Source organism: Anguilla anguilla, chromosome 6 (genome assembly GCF_013347855.1).
Source record: "Anguilla anguilla isolate fAngAng1 chromosome 6, fAngAng1.pri, whole genome shotgun sequence".
In the NCBI taxonomy this organism is placed as follows: domain Eukaryota; kingdom Metazoa; phylum Chordata; class Actinopteri; order Anguilliformes; family Anguillidae; genus Anguilla; species Anguilla anguilla.
This window is the reverse complement of record NC_049206.1, coordinates 43,805,906-43,821,095: the sequence shown is the minus strand read 5'-3', so window position 1 is coordinate 43,821,095 and position 15,190 is coordinate 43,805,906. Positions and strand designations below refer to the sequence as shown.

The following is a 15,190-nucleotide window of genomic DNA, read 5'->3' as shown; positions in this document are numbered from 1 at the left end:
CCTGTAATGTAATGTAATGTAATGGAAGGAGAACGCCGGGGCGGTTAGAGGGACCAGCCATCATCAAAACACACCTACAGAGCAGCTGCCCAGCATCCTTCCATTTTAGCTTATTCAATTCCGGGTAAATGTCTTGGTTGGATATTGCCCTTAAATCAACTTTGTAGCCTTCTGTCCCTTTTTCCATTCCAGATTTAAATAGTAGACCCCTCAAATATTTTTTGAAGGTTTGTTATTATTTGATATGCACCATTATTAAATATGCAATACTAAATATGCAAAAAGGGAATATTCTTAAATGTTTTGAAACCATACATTTTGAAACAGACTTATTTTTAAAACGATGACGAAATCAAAACCAATGACTGACTCATTAGTTTAACACTGGGGAAAAACTGTCAGTTGTTAAATGTGTAAATACCTCTTCCTTTGCTCGTAGCAAGCTTTCTGGCGTTCCGGCGATAGCCTTAACTATACGGACCTCGCTGTTAGGCTGTAATAGCTCTGCGGGGTTTATACACGTGCCTCTAACCAATCTGCACCACCAAGAAGATGTACCTAGTTCATTGATCAAAACAGTTTCAGAGCAGAGAAACTTTTAAATGTACCAGCTGTACTTCCAAAAAGATAGACAATACTTTTCAAGGACCTTATCTGTAAAAATGTTATTTTTTTGGGTTGATCCTACCCTCACACAAAAAAAAAGATGACGAATTTGGGACAAAGTACTACAAAACACTACTGTCTATCATTGTGACATATGCCTTAAAAAAGATACTAACGGCCTCCAGAAATGACAGGAAACCCTTGGTTCCCAAATTAGGTTTCCATCGTCCTCAGCGGCCTTGAGCTTAATTTGTTACGCAAGTTAATCTCCAGTCTTCTAGTATGGCAACAGTAAGACATCTCATGATATTGCTGTCATGTTCAGTCTCCACGTTCACTTTTTTTTATACTGATTTAGATACCATTGTTTACATACAGATGCAGTATATACTGGCCGGTGTCTCTCCTTAATGCGGACCTCAAAAATTGAGAGAGAACAAGTGAACCAACAAAACCTGAGTTTCAGCTGAACATGGAATTCCTCAAGTCAGGGGGACCCAGCTGTGGACCTGGAGTGCCACAGGGTCTCATTCCCCTCATTGATTCTCAGTGTCACCAAGCATTTCACTGATAAATTAAAGTAGTCGGTTACACAGTTAACTCACTTGACCCGGTTCCTTAGGTTCAGGAAATGGGTCAATGGCCGTTGCCATAAGGGCTTCGCTGAATTAATGACATCTCAAGATGGAAGGAGTCCCTTTTTTTTTTTTTTTTTTTTCAGAGGGGTTCAGAGGTCACAGGCGAAAGGTGAAAGGTTGAGAGGGTCAGGGCCTACCTATGAGGGTGTGCTGCGATTGGGAACTCCCCCCGAAGCGAGGGGAGCAGGAGCTCGGGTAGCCGGAGGCGCTGACGCCCATGGTGACGCGGTGACGACGGCGGCGGCGGCGGCGGCTGCTTTCACTTCGCGTGCGGGGGCCGCCCCTGACGCATCGCCACGCCGACGGCTCGCGCGCCCCCGCCTTTCAGCTCTCGGCTCCGCCTCTCTGGGACCGGGCCTCGGACGTCGACGCGGCGGACCCCCGGAGCCCGCGAGCCATTCCTGCGAAAAGAAGAACAGCACGGGAAGGGAGGAGGGTGAGCTAACACAAGGGCATCGTGGGAACACTCGATTCATCCGCACGTGGACCACCCCCCGGCTTCCTGAACCCCCCTGCCTGCGATAACAATCCAGAGGCTCTGCGGAGATCTCAGCGCCGCTCACCACAGGCCCCGATCGGACCGGGATGGGAGCAGGCCCCGACGCGTCTTCCTTGTTTCCGAGCAGCTTTATCCACTCCGGATCTGCAAATCATTACCGAACTGCCGTCACCACGAAACAAGCGCATGAGCAGCTCGCCATCTTTTTATTTTTCACGTCCCTCCGTCAATGCAGTCAGTCTGTAAATGTTCCTCTCGTTAAACTGTCACAAGCCGGACCGGGTGAACTCTTCTGGGGGTGGGGTGAGAGAGCAGGATAAGATGGCTTTCACTCAAACTTCCGCCTAGAGATTATATTTAACCAATTTAATAATTGACGTTATTCCCACTTTACGAGAAAGAAGTAAAGGGAGAAATTCTCAAGCAGGAAAATGCCACAGAATTTGTGGACTCCCCCACACATAGGTTTAGTTTGGAGGACGGAGTGTAGCACAGTGGTTAAGGAACTGGACTTGTAACCGAAAGGTCGCAGGTTCGATTCCCGGGTAGGACACTGCCGTTGTACCCTTGAGCAAGGTACTTAACCTGCATTGCTTCAGTGTATATATCCAGCTGTATAAATGGATACAATGTAAAATGCTATGTAAAAAAAGTTGTGTAAGTCGCTCTGGATAAGAGCGTCTGCTAAATGCCTGTAATGTAATGTAATGTAGTTTCATAGTTCCGTCCACCTCGACATCGAGAATATGGCTGTACCTTTTTACGGCCGCAACAAGAAACGAAAACTGCAAATCCCATCGCCCAAGAGCAAATTCTATCACAAGGAGCACGTGCAAGATCCTCTATCAGTCTCCAGCTTTTTATTCCCCAGTCCAGCATTACCCAGCTGGAATCCCTGTCAGCAGCACAGTGCATTAAGTACTGAGAGCTGCCAGGGAACCCCAAAAGCCAGAACGTTCTCACACGGCAGTGTGCCGAGGGCTCGCATACCGAGTCAGTCTACATCGGGAATCCTTCCCGGTTTCGTTCTGCAAGGGAGCGAGTATGTACTTTGAATGTCCGCTAACAAGGATGTGAGATTCGTCTCGACGCCTTTTCCGAGGAAACGCTGGCCGGCGAGCACCTGAAACTCAAGCGCAAGTCTTGGGACCCCGTGCCGGGTGACCTCACTGCTTTGTTGTGAGGTTGGCAAGGCGACAGACAAAACAAAAAAAAAAAAAGGGAGGGGGGGGGGGGGGTTGTGCTTGAACACGGCGCGGTCGCAAGTTCCGTTGGCACCCGCATGTTTGTTTTGATCTTTTTCCCCCCCAATTTAGAGCGGTTTCCAGTTTCTCCTGAATGTAGGCCTTAAGGGCTTAGCGTCTGCCACTGATGGGAATGTACAGTACGGTCTGTGCAGTGGCTAGGGTGGGGGCGTGGGGGGGGGGGGGGGGGGGCAGAGAGGTGGTGCGTGAAACCTGCAGGGAGGCAAAACTGTTTATCGGCTTTGCTCAGGCCAGACCGGCACTCAAACAGGATTATCACACACTGTTTTTCATCAGCCGATATTTCAATCCTCCCAAAAAATAGGAATTCTTGCAATTGGGGAAAGAGAAAGCAAAAAGGTTAAAAAACGAAAGGAAAAAAATGCAGGGATGAGATGATAAACTTATTTTAAACTTTTTGGGGTTTGGGTTTTGAAGTCACCCATAAGGACATCCAGAAGAGCCTCTAAACCACAGCTCACCTCCTCTAAACCACAGCTTACCTCCTCTAAACCACAGCTCACCCCCTCAAAACCACAGCTCACCTCCTCTAAACCACAGCTCACCTCCTCTAAACCACAGCTCACCCCCTCAAAACCACAGCTCACCTCCTCTAAACCACAGCTCACCTCCTCTAAACCACAGTTCACCTCCTCTAAACCACAGCTCACCTCCACTAAACCACAGCTCACCTCCACTAAACCACAGCTCACCCCCTTTAAACCACAGCTCACCTCCTCTAAACCACAGTTCACCTCCTCTAAACCACAGCTCACCTCCACTAAACCACAGCTCACCCCCTCTAAACCACAGCTCACCCCCTTTAAACCACAGCTCACCTCCTCTAAACCACAGTTCACCTCCTCTAAACCACAGCTCACCTCCACTAAACCACAGCTCACCCCCTCTAAACCACAGCTCACCCCCTTTAAACCACAGCTCACCTCCTCTAAACCACAGCTCACCCCCTCTAAACCACAGCTCACCTCCACTAAACCACAGCTCACCTCCTCTAAACCACAGCTCACCCCCTCTAAACCAGAGGTCACTTCCTCCAAACCAGTCACCTCCTCTACACCAGAGGTCAACTCCTCTAACCCAGAGCTCACTTCCTCTAAACCAGAGCTCACCTCTGGATCTTCAGAGCCAGACACAGTCACTTGTGCTCTCACATAGCAGAGCCACTGGGAACAGCTTCCCCTGACTGAGCTGAAATGAGGAAGCAAGAAAGATTCCACCATCACATGCATCACTCATATTTTTATAAGACACTGAGATTCAAGGAACATGAGATGGTTAATAACGGACACTATCTGTGGGTAACCTTCAGCTGAACAGTTCCTCTTTTCTTTTACGGATATCTGCGGATTAATTTTCCAGAAATGTCAGTGACTTCATGTTCCTACAAGGGCCTCGACACTATTATCACTGCAAGATATTGTTACACGCAACAGAGAGCCGATGAGAACAGCCCTAGTTAGGTCCCAACATACACAGAATTACACTGTCAATCTGACGATTTCACAGACCCCCACAGATGGTGGGAATAGGCACATAATTAATATTGATTCTCACGAGTTCTGAAACGTCATTTCCAAAACTCAGGCACGCATAATACTGGAAAGAGACGCACTGTATTAGCTGACCGCCCACCAACTTACAGTGACAACAACTCCACTTTGTGGAGGTCTTCTCTACCGCATGTGTTTGTGTAGCACAATGTGGGATGCATTTCAGCGCAGAAACAAGCCGTAAACTTGTCTAAATAAGCGTAAGACAGGACTCGCTGTAGGCACGGTCCCGGACGGTAGGTTGTAGAATTGCCTGGAAGACTTGACTTCATGAGTTTTATTAGCCTGAAAATCTAGCTTCAAATGAAGGCAACCTCCCCACACCAAAAGTTTTTTTTTTTTTTTTTAAAAGGGAAAATTCACCCAATACTGCAAGATTTCTGCAAGTCGACTTACAGGAAATGAAAAGAATCCCCATTTTTCAGCAAGAACCAGTGTGTAGTCCAGCAACGGTTATATACATGACAGGTACGCCAGCATACCAACACGAGCCATCCTCATTTCTGTGCTTGATACACAGGCCTGTCCATCATAACCTCAGAGACAATGGAGGATAGGGGGTGGGGGGTGGGCAAAAGCTTGTTTGGATTCATGGTAGCCAGGGAGGTGAAGCAAGGTCACTAACTGACCAAGAGATAATGGTTATGCTGAGAAAATTGAGGCAACGGAAGGGCTTGTAATTCAGTTTGGAGCCCACACACTGCTGAGAGAGGCGACTTCTGAAGGGAAAGGAAGAGATTAATGATTCCACTCCCTGAAGCAGCACATACACGCCGCAGTTCAGAGAAAGAACGGAAAGGGAGAGGGTAGATACTGTCGGTAAGGGTCCTCGTCAAAACTTCAAGACTTTACGAGCTTCCAATGGAGGGGCAGATTCACTTATAAAGCAGCAGTGGAGCGCTTTGTAGAGGTGGGGATGCATTCATCCCATCTTTATGGCTGTAGGCATGCAGGACGTCTTCCGAGGTGTTCCGTTTTGAGGGTGCTGATTGGTCTGTTACGCAAAGGCCGGTGCACAACCAGACTGATTATGGGGCGGAAAAAAAAAACAATACACAGCGCTGCCTACTTTACATCAATTCATTAAGCCCAGCAGTCGCTTCCCTTGCTCCAGACTTTCCGCTGACTGTTCCGGAAAGTTCCAACACTTACCAGATTTGGACCAAAAGAGTAAACCAATAAACTGGAGTAAAATCAAACTTAAGAGCTTCAAGGTGGCACATAATTACCCATTGGATGCATAACTGGCACAGTTCACCTGGCAAGGTATCTCTTCCCTCACTGAACAACAGTCTGGCGGTTGGGTGCCCTCCCGGTGCCCATTCAGGCTGGAAGCAGTTCATAGAGCTGGGGGGTGGTCCAGGCCCTTTCTGCTGGACTCGTGAATGCTTGTGCTGGATAGCCAGTGCAGACAGCGCTCACGGCACTCGCCTCACTTTCCAAGGCTAACCCGGGCCAGGTTTAAGGTATGCACTGCACGCAAGTGACACTGGTGTGCAACAGGCAACCGGGGGCCTGATTTTGCAGGAGAAAACCTGAGCCGACAGCAGTCATCCGGCTCCTCTGGGAAGGAGGGGGGTTCTTGGGCTGCCCCAGGGAAAAAATCCCCTGGGGGATTGCCCTATCTGTCCCATTGTCTTCTGAGAACAATCTGCCACTGGTGCTGGGTGTGGCCACGGTGACCGGTGCCACCGGTCTTCAGATTTAATCAGGACCCCGAGGCACCTGGGGGGGGGGGGTCGCAGAGCTGTAGATACGTATCAGGAAAGATTCCCGTTCATGTTCGTTTGCATATTTTTGCCTGCATTCCTGTCAGAGTGACACTCTTTACAAAGTCTCAGTGGGAAGACGAAATTGAAGGGGGGTAAAAAAAAAAAAAAAAAAACCACAAACAAACGACGGGACCACACACGGCGCGCAAAGAGACGGCCGCGGAGGCGGCTCGCAGGGTTTTACGTGGCACTAAGGAGCCGGCTGAAAGGAGGGAAAATAAAAAGGAGAACAAGATGGCGGAGGAGGACTTTTTTTATGGGCCTTGCAGTGACCGCAGACAGCTGAGAGGAGGCTAGGCTAACTGCATAGGCTATGAGCTTTGTGCAGAGGACACGCCCTATTCCACACAGGCGCTTCATGTGAAAAACACACTTGCTCAAATTCAACTAAGCACCCGCCGGAGAAAGAGGCGTCTTTCAATGGCAGGCTGGGCTTCTTTCGTGAAAACAACCCTGAAAAGCTGGAAGGAGCTCACCGTTAGTATGACATCAGGAACCTGGCCGTCAAAATTAGATGGTCAGGTGCAACGCTCCTCGATACATTTCTCTCAAAGAGAGCTGCATCAGTTGGTAAATGTGACTCAGCCACACAACGCAGGCTGTGTGTCAGTGTTCGCTGGTGGGAGTAGCGCCTTGCAAGCAAAACTCTACCGTGGTGTTAGGGGAGAAATGCTGCCGGTCCCGTTTTCATACCGTAGTCCTTTGGCTGAGTTGCGGAGTCACAGCATCAGAGGAACAAACTTCACGCGCAGCCGGTGCAGGCAGGCTACAGGCACCCGAGTTAGCCAGAAGGGATGTTGCGCAACGTGGTTAGAAGAGCCCTACCGACCACTGGCAGCACCTTCGACCAATTACGCACCTCCCCGCAGAGCTGCCGTCCAGTTAGCGCTGACATCGTCTGGGGTTTTATTCGAGACCGCGACGAGTCGCCAGCAGAGGACTTTCACCACGACGTTCCCCCGTGACAGCCCGAAGAACCTACACACTGACAATCCCCCCCCCCCCCCCCGAAACCCCGACAGCGCGTCCGAGAGAAAGTTCCGGAGAGGCCGGGTCTTCTGGGGGCCGCGGTTCGGCCCGACCGCCGCGGACGGTTGAGCGGGATCAAAAGTGCCCGGGGCCAACGCGTTAAATATATGCCCGCTCGCCGGGAGGCACGATGTTAACGAGGCGGTTATAAAAACGGTCATGTGCGGGAGAGCCGCTAAGAAGGCGCCGCCGTGCGGGGGGGGGGGGGAGAGCCGAGCCGTGCCAGCGAATCGCTAAGCGGCCATCAGTCACTTCATCAATCGTGTGCCGGGCGATGGAGCACTTAATCCTCAGTGCATTAAGGTGTCGATGGTGGGGAGGGGGGGGGGGAGGGTGGCGCGTCTATTAAATTGGCGGCGTAAGCGCGTCGATTGTAATGTTCCGCCGCGCCGTCCTCGTGTAATTAGAGGGCGCGCGGGCAGGCTCCTCCAGGTCACGGTTGCGTTCGCGGTCGTTCGCGGTCGTTCCTTTGGGAGACGCAGAGACCGTGAGGGCCGTGAGCACGGGGTCCTTAACGGGCGGGACTCTTTACTGAACCTGCTTCTCCTGTTCGCACGTTTAAATCTAACCGTTACAGCCTCTCTCATTCTTTCTCCTTCCCATCTAGGCCTGTCCTTCCATGTCTCTCCCTCTCCCACCATCCCCCATGCACCTATCCAATCCAATCCAATCCAATTTTATTTGTTAAGCACTTTAAAACAGCCATGGCTGACCAAGGTGCTGCACAGAAAAATAAATACATTGCAAAATAAACACATCATAGCTTTCTGAAACACATCATAGCTATAGTCATATAGGTAACAGTCATACAATCGGAGAAATAAATAGGAAAAAATAAAATAAAATAAATAGGATAAAATGAGGAATAAAATAAAGGATAAAATAAAATAAAATAAAATAATAAAATAAAATCAAGTCACTGTCTTTCTAGGAGTCAAAAGCCAAGGAGAAGAGGTGGGTTTTGACGAGGGATTTAAAAACAGACAGAGAGGAGGCCTGTCTGATGTGCTGAGGCAGGTCGTTCCATAGTGTTGGAGCTGCAACAGCGAAGGCGCGGTCCCCTCTGAGCTTCAGCTTACTATTTCTCACTCAATCTCGCTTTCTCTCCCTCCATCTCTCTCTCTCTCCCTCGGTTTGTCTTTCTCCCTCCGTCTCTTCAGCTTTATGAGATTACACATCATTCATTTATAAGAATTAAGCAGAGTGACTTACAATGAGAGAGAACATACTGTGCTTTCACTTGAGTTGTCTGAGTAACAGTGACTTCAGGCTTCTTCCTACAGTTCCTGTACTGGGGTCCTAGTAGGAAGGAGTTTGACTATTTGAATACATCCCTAGTCCTGATACTGAGGAGGCCACTTATAAGGCTGGACAGCCTGACAGAACAGCCGATGTCTAGACCACAACACAACTGAGGCAAATCTAATGAAGAAATTTCTTCATGAAGGAACATATGTAGCTACTTCTCTCCACCCCTGTCCTCATCAACCTCGAAACGTATTAGCCTACTATTAGAACACCTTGGCTTAGTGTCCGGCTGTAACTGTTGGTTTGGCTTAGAAGAAAAACAATGTAGCTAGTTCTCCCTCTGAGAGAACTGAATATTAATTCCCTACACATTCCCACTTGAAAATGGCTTGGATTATTACAGAAATAGGCCATTCCGAAATAATTTTAGTATTAAAAATAGTAGGTCGGTTAAAAAAAAAAGAAGAAATTTGGCCGTTGCACTTGTCCCCACTTTAATTCAAAATCCCCTGAAGCATTTTGAAGTTTTTAAAAGATAATTTATGTCTTCCCATTTTAAGTTGCATGGGAGCGAGCCTGAATTAGCCAGGTGTGGCTGCAGTTCATAGAGCTCCGCTTTGCTTCGCTGAAGTGGACAGGACATGATCCATAGCGCTATGAAATATACTCCGGTTCTCAACTCTCGACACTTATTCCAATCGCCACAGAAAGTTTTAAAGCAAACTGCCTGTTGTGAAACAGTAAAGTGCCTTTCTGTGCAACAGGCTTGTTTTCAGTGATTCAACATTTCCGCTTCCACATTGTGCATTTTCACAATGTTCATTTTTGGTTTTTATTTAAGAATTCATCTTTATAAGCCACTACTTGCTCATGTCCTGGTTTCTGGTTTCCCTCTGCCATCCATTCATTAGGCTAAATTACATTACTGTAATTTAGCAGATGCTCTTATCTAGAGCCAATTCAGGTGAAGCGACCTTCTCATTTTAATATAGTCTACATCTATACTGCTGGATATATTACTGAAGCAATTCACCTTCTTTAATGGGCAAAACGGTCATCTGCTACATGGGAATTGAACCTGCAACCTTCAGGTTACAGGCCCAGTTCCCTAAGTGCTGGGGTCCGCTGGGTCGCTAAGCTGGGCCGCGGGCGTCCGCTGGGTTGCCAGACCGCTCGGGGCGGGGGCGGGGAGGGGGTAAAGTCGATGCAAATGGGGTTCTGATCGCCTCATTATCCCGAATGCGTTCTGGCTCCCTCGCCGACGGCCGCGGCGGCTAAATCACTTCAGACGCCGCCGCCGCCGGCGAGAGCCAGCTCGTTTACGCATGGCTGGAAGGCCGCCACAGCCGGGGGGAGAGCCACCGGGGGGGGGGGGGCTACCGGAGACGACGGCAAAGAGGTCACGGGCGGACCGAAGGAGCCGCCGCGACGCTACCGCGCCACCCCTTCAACCGCGGCCATTCCTGTGGCAGCTTTTCCGTTGTTAAATTTGCGGGACGGAAACCGAGCGTCATTAACGTAGCCGCCGATGCTCGGGCTGCATCACAGCGGCGACGAGGGAGGGGGGGGGGACAGACAGTCACGTGACGCGCCGGAATTCAACGCCGCGTTTCTTAGCGGGCTCTTTGTTTTTCTTCGACCGGTTTATCTGGCGGTAGCCCGTCATAAGAAAGCCCTCGGAGTCATAAAAGCTCCATCTCTTTGATGTAATCACGCCGGCCTGCGGCCTGCTGCCTGCTGTCTGCTGCCAGGCCCACGGGGGGAAGATCTCCCAGGACTGAATGCGGCTGAGAACGCTCCCGATGCCGTTTCACACACAACGCAGTGAGCACGCGTTTCTCTCATTACGACAATGAGTGCACACAGGGAGAGACACAGACACAGAGACACATAGGGACACACACACACGCACAGATATAGAGACAGATACACACACACACATAGACACAGAGACACACAGATACACCACAGAGACACACAGAGACACACACACAGACAGACACAGACACGCACGCACACACACACACACAAAAACACACTGACACAAACATACGCACACACGCACACACTCTCACACACACACACAGACACACAGCCAAACTCTCCCATGACCATAGCCACACATGACCACAGTCACACTCAGCCACGGACAAACCCTTACTCACGGCCACGCGCAAAACACAAACGTGCACCCACCAACGCTCACGCCAGCAGATAATTGTCCGTGAAGCCGAAAATCTGTCATAAACACAGCGGGCAGGCCAAAGTTTCTGACAACTGTGTCCATCCCCCCCCCCCAACATCGGAGAGCACAGCTGCGCTGGCACGCAATCGCACACGGCAATTTCACTTCTGCACCGAAAGTACACCCTTAAATATAGTTAAATATTTTTAAAAACAACCACAGAAAAAAAAAAAAAAAAAAACACAGAAAAACGCACACAAATCTTCGACTGACACAATTCAACTCTGAATGCTATTTAGAGCGAATCGGAGAACCGCCAAAAACGATGCAGGAGCACGCGCGCCCAAACGCACCGGAGTCGAACAACAACAACGGGACCTGTCAGACATTAAACGAGTCTCTCTCCTGACCAGCGTCCCGAGTCGTGTGGCTTCGAGGGGTGGCGGCAGGTGAAGGTTTTTGCGCGAATGCGGTCGATGCTCATTATTCAAAATCTGCCCTGAGCAGCCATTAACAATTAAGGGCTCTGACCATAAGCCACCTAAAGGAATTCTCCATGTAACCCTACGTCAGGAGAATAAACATGTTCCATATGTAATATTTGCTCAGACTACTGGACCAGTGGAGCAGACTAGCACTCAGCCTTGGACTATATATATATATATATTTATTTTTTTAAATTTTTTTTCCCAAGCTTACATGCAGCTCTTGTATAATACAAAATGTACTGTTTGTTAAGTCTCATCGCTGCATTCCAGGCTCATTAGCAAAAACAGCTGCTGGGGTGATATTTTTTTAATTGGACAGCGACCTCCATCATCCCCCCTATGGGGGAAGCCAATGAATGACAATGTGGCATTTTTCAACAGGGCAGACACATTTGTTTTCACTTAAAGGGACCAAGTGAGAGAACCTCTGTCCATCAAAGACAACAAAGCCTCTAGAAATTTGACCTTGGTGGCAAACAAACTGCATTACAGCAAAAACACCAAATAATAAAACACAACACAAAATCATAAAAATGAGAACCGTCTGTTGAATAAATGACACGCGCCTTTGCACGCGACATCCGAGATCAGAAAGTACGATTGCAAACGCAAATGGCAAAGCTTACGCCTAGTGTTTCCCAGATTGAAAGTTTGATACGAAGCATATCGCCTTCTCCTGGCTCGTCAGCTCCCTCTCTGCCCTCTCCGCAGACGACTCCGCAGGTACGCGGGGGCTGGATGCCGGGAACGGGCTCGCCGTTTCTAATTTCCGGATCTCGACGCGGCAGAAATATTGCTTTCGCGCGTCCGTAAGCCGATCCGGCTGCTGACGCCGCGGGCCTCGTGGGCGTTCGGGCGTAGCGGTCGGAGCGCTGGAACCGGGAGACCCACTGAGGGGGGTCACGAGCTCAAACCGCGGGGCGGAACGCCGTTTTAACTGAAGCGACTGAAACCTCAAACCGCGCCGTTATAAATCCAAACTTATAAAGTAAAGGGACGCTTGTCTGTGGAAGAAGCAAAGGACCTTCCAAATCCTTTGAAGGACCCACTTTCCTAAATTGATGGACTCATGAAAACTGTTATGTCACAGATCGTTGCACGCCGTCCATAAAATATGTAAAAAGCCTCCAATATCCATTCCCAGCCCAAAGACCATTTTGAGTAGGCGGCAGATTCTGAAACAGGATGTTCCTGAAGGTAAAACTTGTGTGATTTAAAATGTGGACATGAAGCTTTTCAGGTTGACTGTCAAAAAGAAAAAAAACCCATCACATACACATTCCAAGCCATGACTACTGTTAATAGATGAATTAGCTGGATAACCATTTCTTAACTAATTAGTCATCTAGTTCTATGTCATCCACCTAGTAAGGTCCAAATGAATTCAGGTTTTTGTTAATCTTAGGCGAAGAATATTTATGGCTGTCTTACCTTTGGCTGTGTGAACCATATACTTGTTAATTAAAACGATTCTTGTTAAAACACATGCTTTGTTATTTAAAAAGACTGTTCTCAAAAGGACACTTTCGGTTCCTTTGTAACCTCAAAGAAAAGCGCTGCTCGAACGGTTGCCAGAGTCTACAGAAAATCCCCTCGTAACATTTTTTGGAATTTTCACATGCCTCGCTACTGAAGGGTGTTTGATTGGATAGTTACGTTTAAACTGCGCAATCAGCTTTAACATCCCTTAAAAGAAAATTTAATTGGTCACTGGGCACAGAGGACAGTACACAAAACAACGGAAAGCACAGTTTGTATAAAAGCACTTAAAGGCACTATCAGGAAATTGCGTGGAGATAGGGTGTTATTAAAGAGTGAGGGTCCTTGTAAAACGCATATGAGGATATATGGCCTCCCTATGTTGTCATGATACAATGCAGATCAATGGCTCCCAAGGCTCCATCCACCCAGAGAAATAAGTTGTGTACGTGAGTCGCGAATGAGTCACAGACATTCGACATCATCGTAATGCGTGCAGACAGCATATCGCAGGGACGCGTCAGTTCGATTTCGGCAGATAAGAGGTTTGATACTTGATAGGGCAAGCAAGCCCTTCCGAGATCCGCTATGTATAGCCCTCGCACTTCGAGCGTCGAGGCATGCTTCTGAAGAGCAAGTCAACATCAATCAAAATCTGCTCCGGCAAAACAAATTTCATTATTGATGGAGCCTTTAAGAAAAGCATCAACGTTTCATCAAATTTTTTATAAAACATTAATGACAGTGATATAATTTCGGAGACCTGATGTCAAACAAGCAAATTGCAAACAGCACCTTTTTTTCCAGGACGGTCTGAAATATAAATATACGATAATACGTCAAATAGAAATATATTTTTAAAAAGTGTGAAATACGTAACTCACAAGAAATACAGGAGGGTTGGCAGGAATGAAATTAGCACCATTAATTAACTTCACACATCATAACCGTATATGTTAATGCCGCTGCTTTAATCTCTACCTGTTCTGAGCCTTAAAGGCAAAGACAATGCTTGTCAAAGGTCGCTGTAATTTGACATTAACAACGATAAAATAAAAACGCAGTGCCACACAATGCGAGAAGCGCTCTAAATTGTTGGGGGAAAAAAGCGGTTATTTTTGTGTGAAAAAAGTTAGTGACCTTGTTGTCGAGGCCTGGGTCGGTGTTAACGGGACTCTTTATTGGGGTTCCCTTGATTTGTTGAGCAAATTAACAGGCTGTCAGTGCGCTCGCTCGGCTGGGCCCGTGCAGCCACCGTGATGAATGCTTCACTGCCAGCGCTGTGTTCAAAAGACATTAAAAATGTACGAGGCTAATCTGTCCGCGATGTCGTGCGTGCAAATTAATGGCCGACTAATAAGTGTGCCCGATTTCAGTGAAATAGGGTAATGCTGCCAAGAAAGAAAAGAAAAAAAAAAACAAGGAGTAAGAAAGAAGGGGAGGGATGGATGGGCAGATGGAAAGAAAGAGTAGGCTTTAAGTCATTTAAATTGAACCCCGATATATATTAGCACTGTGTCAGTAAAACGTTTGAAATATCAAGTGAGGGTCGTTAGAGTACTACGGAACTGAGAAATCTGAGGCTTTGTGACATAAAAACTAGTTCAATACCCAGTGATTAAACTTTTTAGAAAAGGCTTTCCCTTTCTTCTCCTAATTCAGAATGCCCAATCATATTCATCATCAGTGTCGCATTCATTATCTCATTGCTGCAAACTACCCTTTCGATTGAGGAGAGAAACACGCAATGGCAAATTCTTACCACTCCGCAGTCCACAAGTGTGGATTACACAAACATGGGTAAGAGGAAGACATTTCACACGCAGCCCAACAAGCAGAACACGAGTGTCCCATCGACTGGGAGGGGATGGGGGGGGCGGGTGGAGTACACTGTATCATCCAGGACAACTGAAACCCTCCCTACCTAGGGTGCCACAAATGCCTATATTCTGAATCTCCCTACGGGGCTGCGGACCACACCCAGATTTGAAACCAGTCCCAGAAACTAAACAGTGCCTTAACAGGATGAGCCACCCAGCAGCCCAATGACTAAACTCTTTGAACTGAATTATGAAACATTATGAAATAAAAATTAATACATTTTCCACATGAAAATTTAACAGTCCAGACAGGTGAATTTTGCATTTTGTGGAAACCGATACAACACAATGGCTATCAGACAAGCCTCATGATTCCCTGCCTTTGCTCCGACCTCACTCCAAAAATAAAATGACAGTACACAGCTCCCAGCTTATGGAATCCCACCACAACTACCTAGCTAGCATGAGGCAGCATGGCACGAGGCATTTGCTCACCCACCTGCAGTATGAGTAAGAGCATCTGCCTTGTTTATGCATCTCTCTCACTTAGCATCTTGCCTTTATAAACAAACCTTAATAAAAATACAACCAGTGCGCTTGTTGGTAAAGGA

The 15,190-nt window shown here is 47.9% G+C and overlaps 1 protein-coding gene across 1 annotated transcript in view; it reads right to left on the bottom strand.

Annotated features, from left to right (window-relative positions):
• LOC118230192 (BTB/POZ domain-containing protein 7-like) overlaps positions 1-15,190 on the bottom strand; it is a 65,168-nt gene that overhangs the window by 37,626 nt on the left and 12,352 nt on the right. Inside the window, exon 2 of the mRNA XM_035423004.1 lies at positions 1,382-1,645. Coding sequence (XP_035278895.1) covers positions 1,382-1,463 — 82 coding nt within the window. The 5' untranslated portion in view covers positions 1,464-1,645. The remainder of the gene's footprint in view (positions 1-1,381; positions 1,646-15,190) is intronic.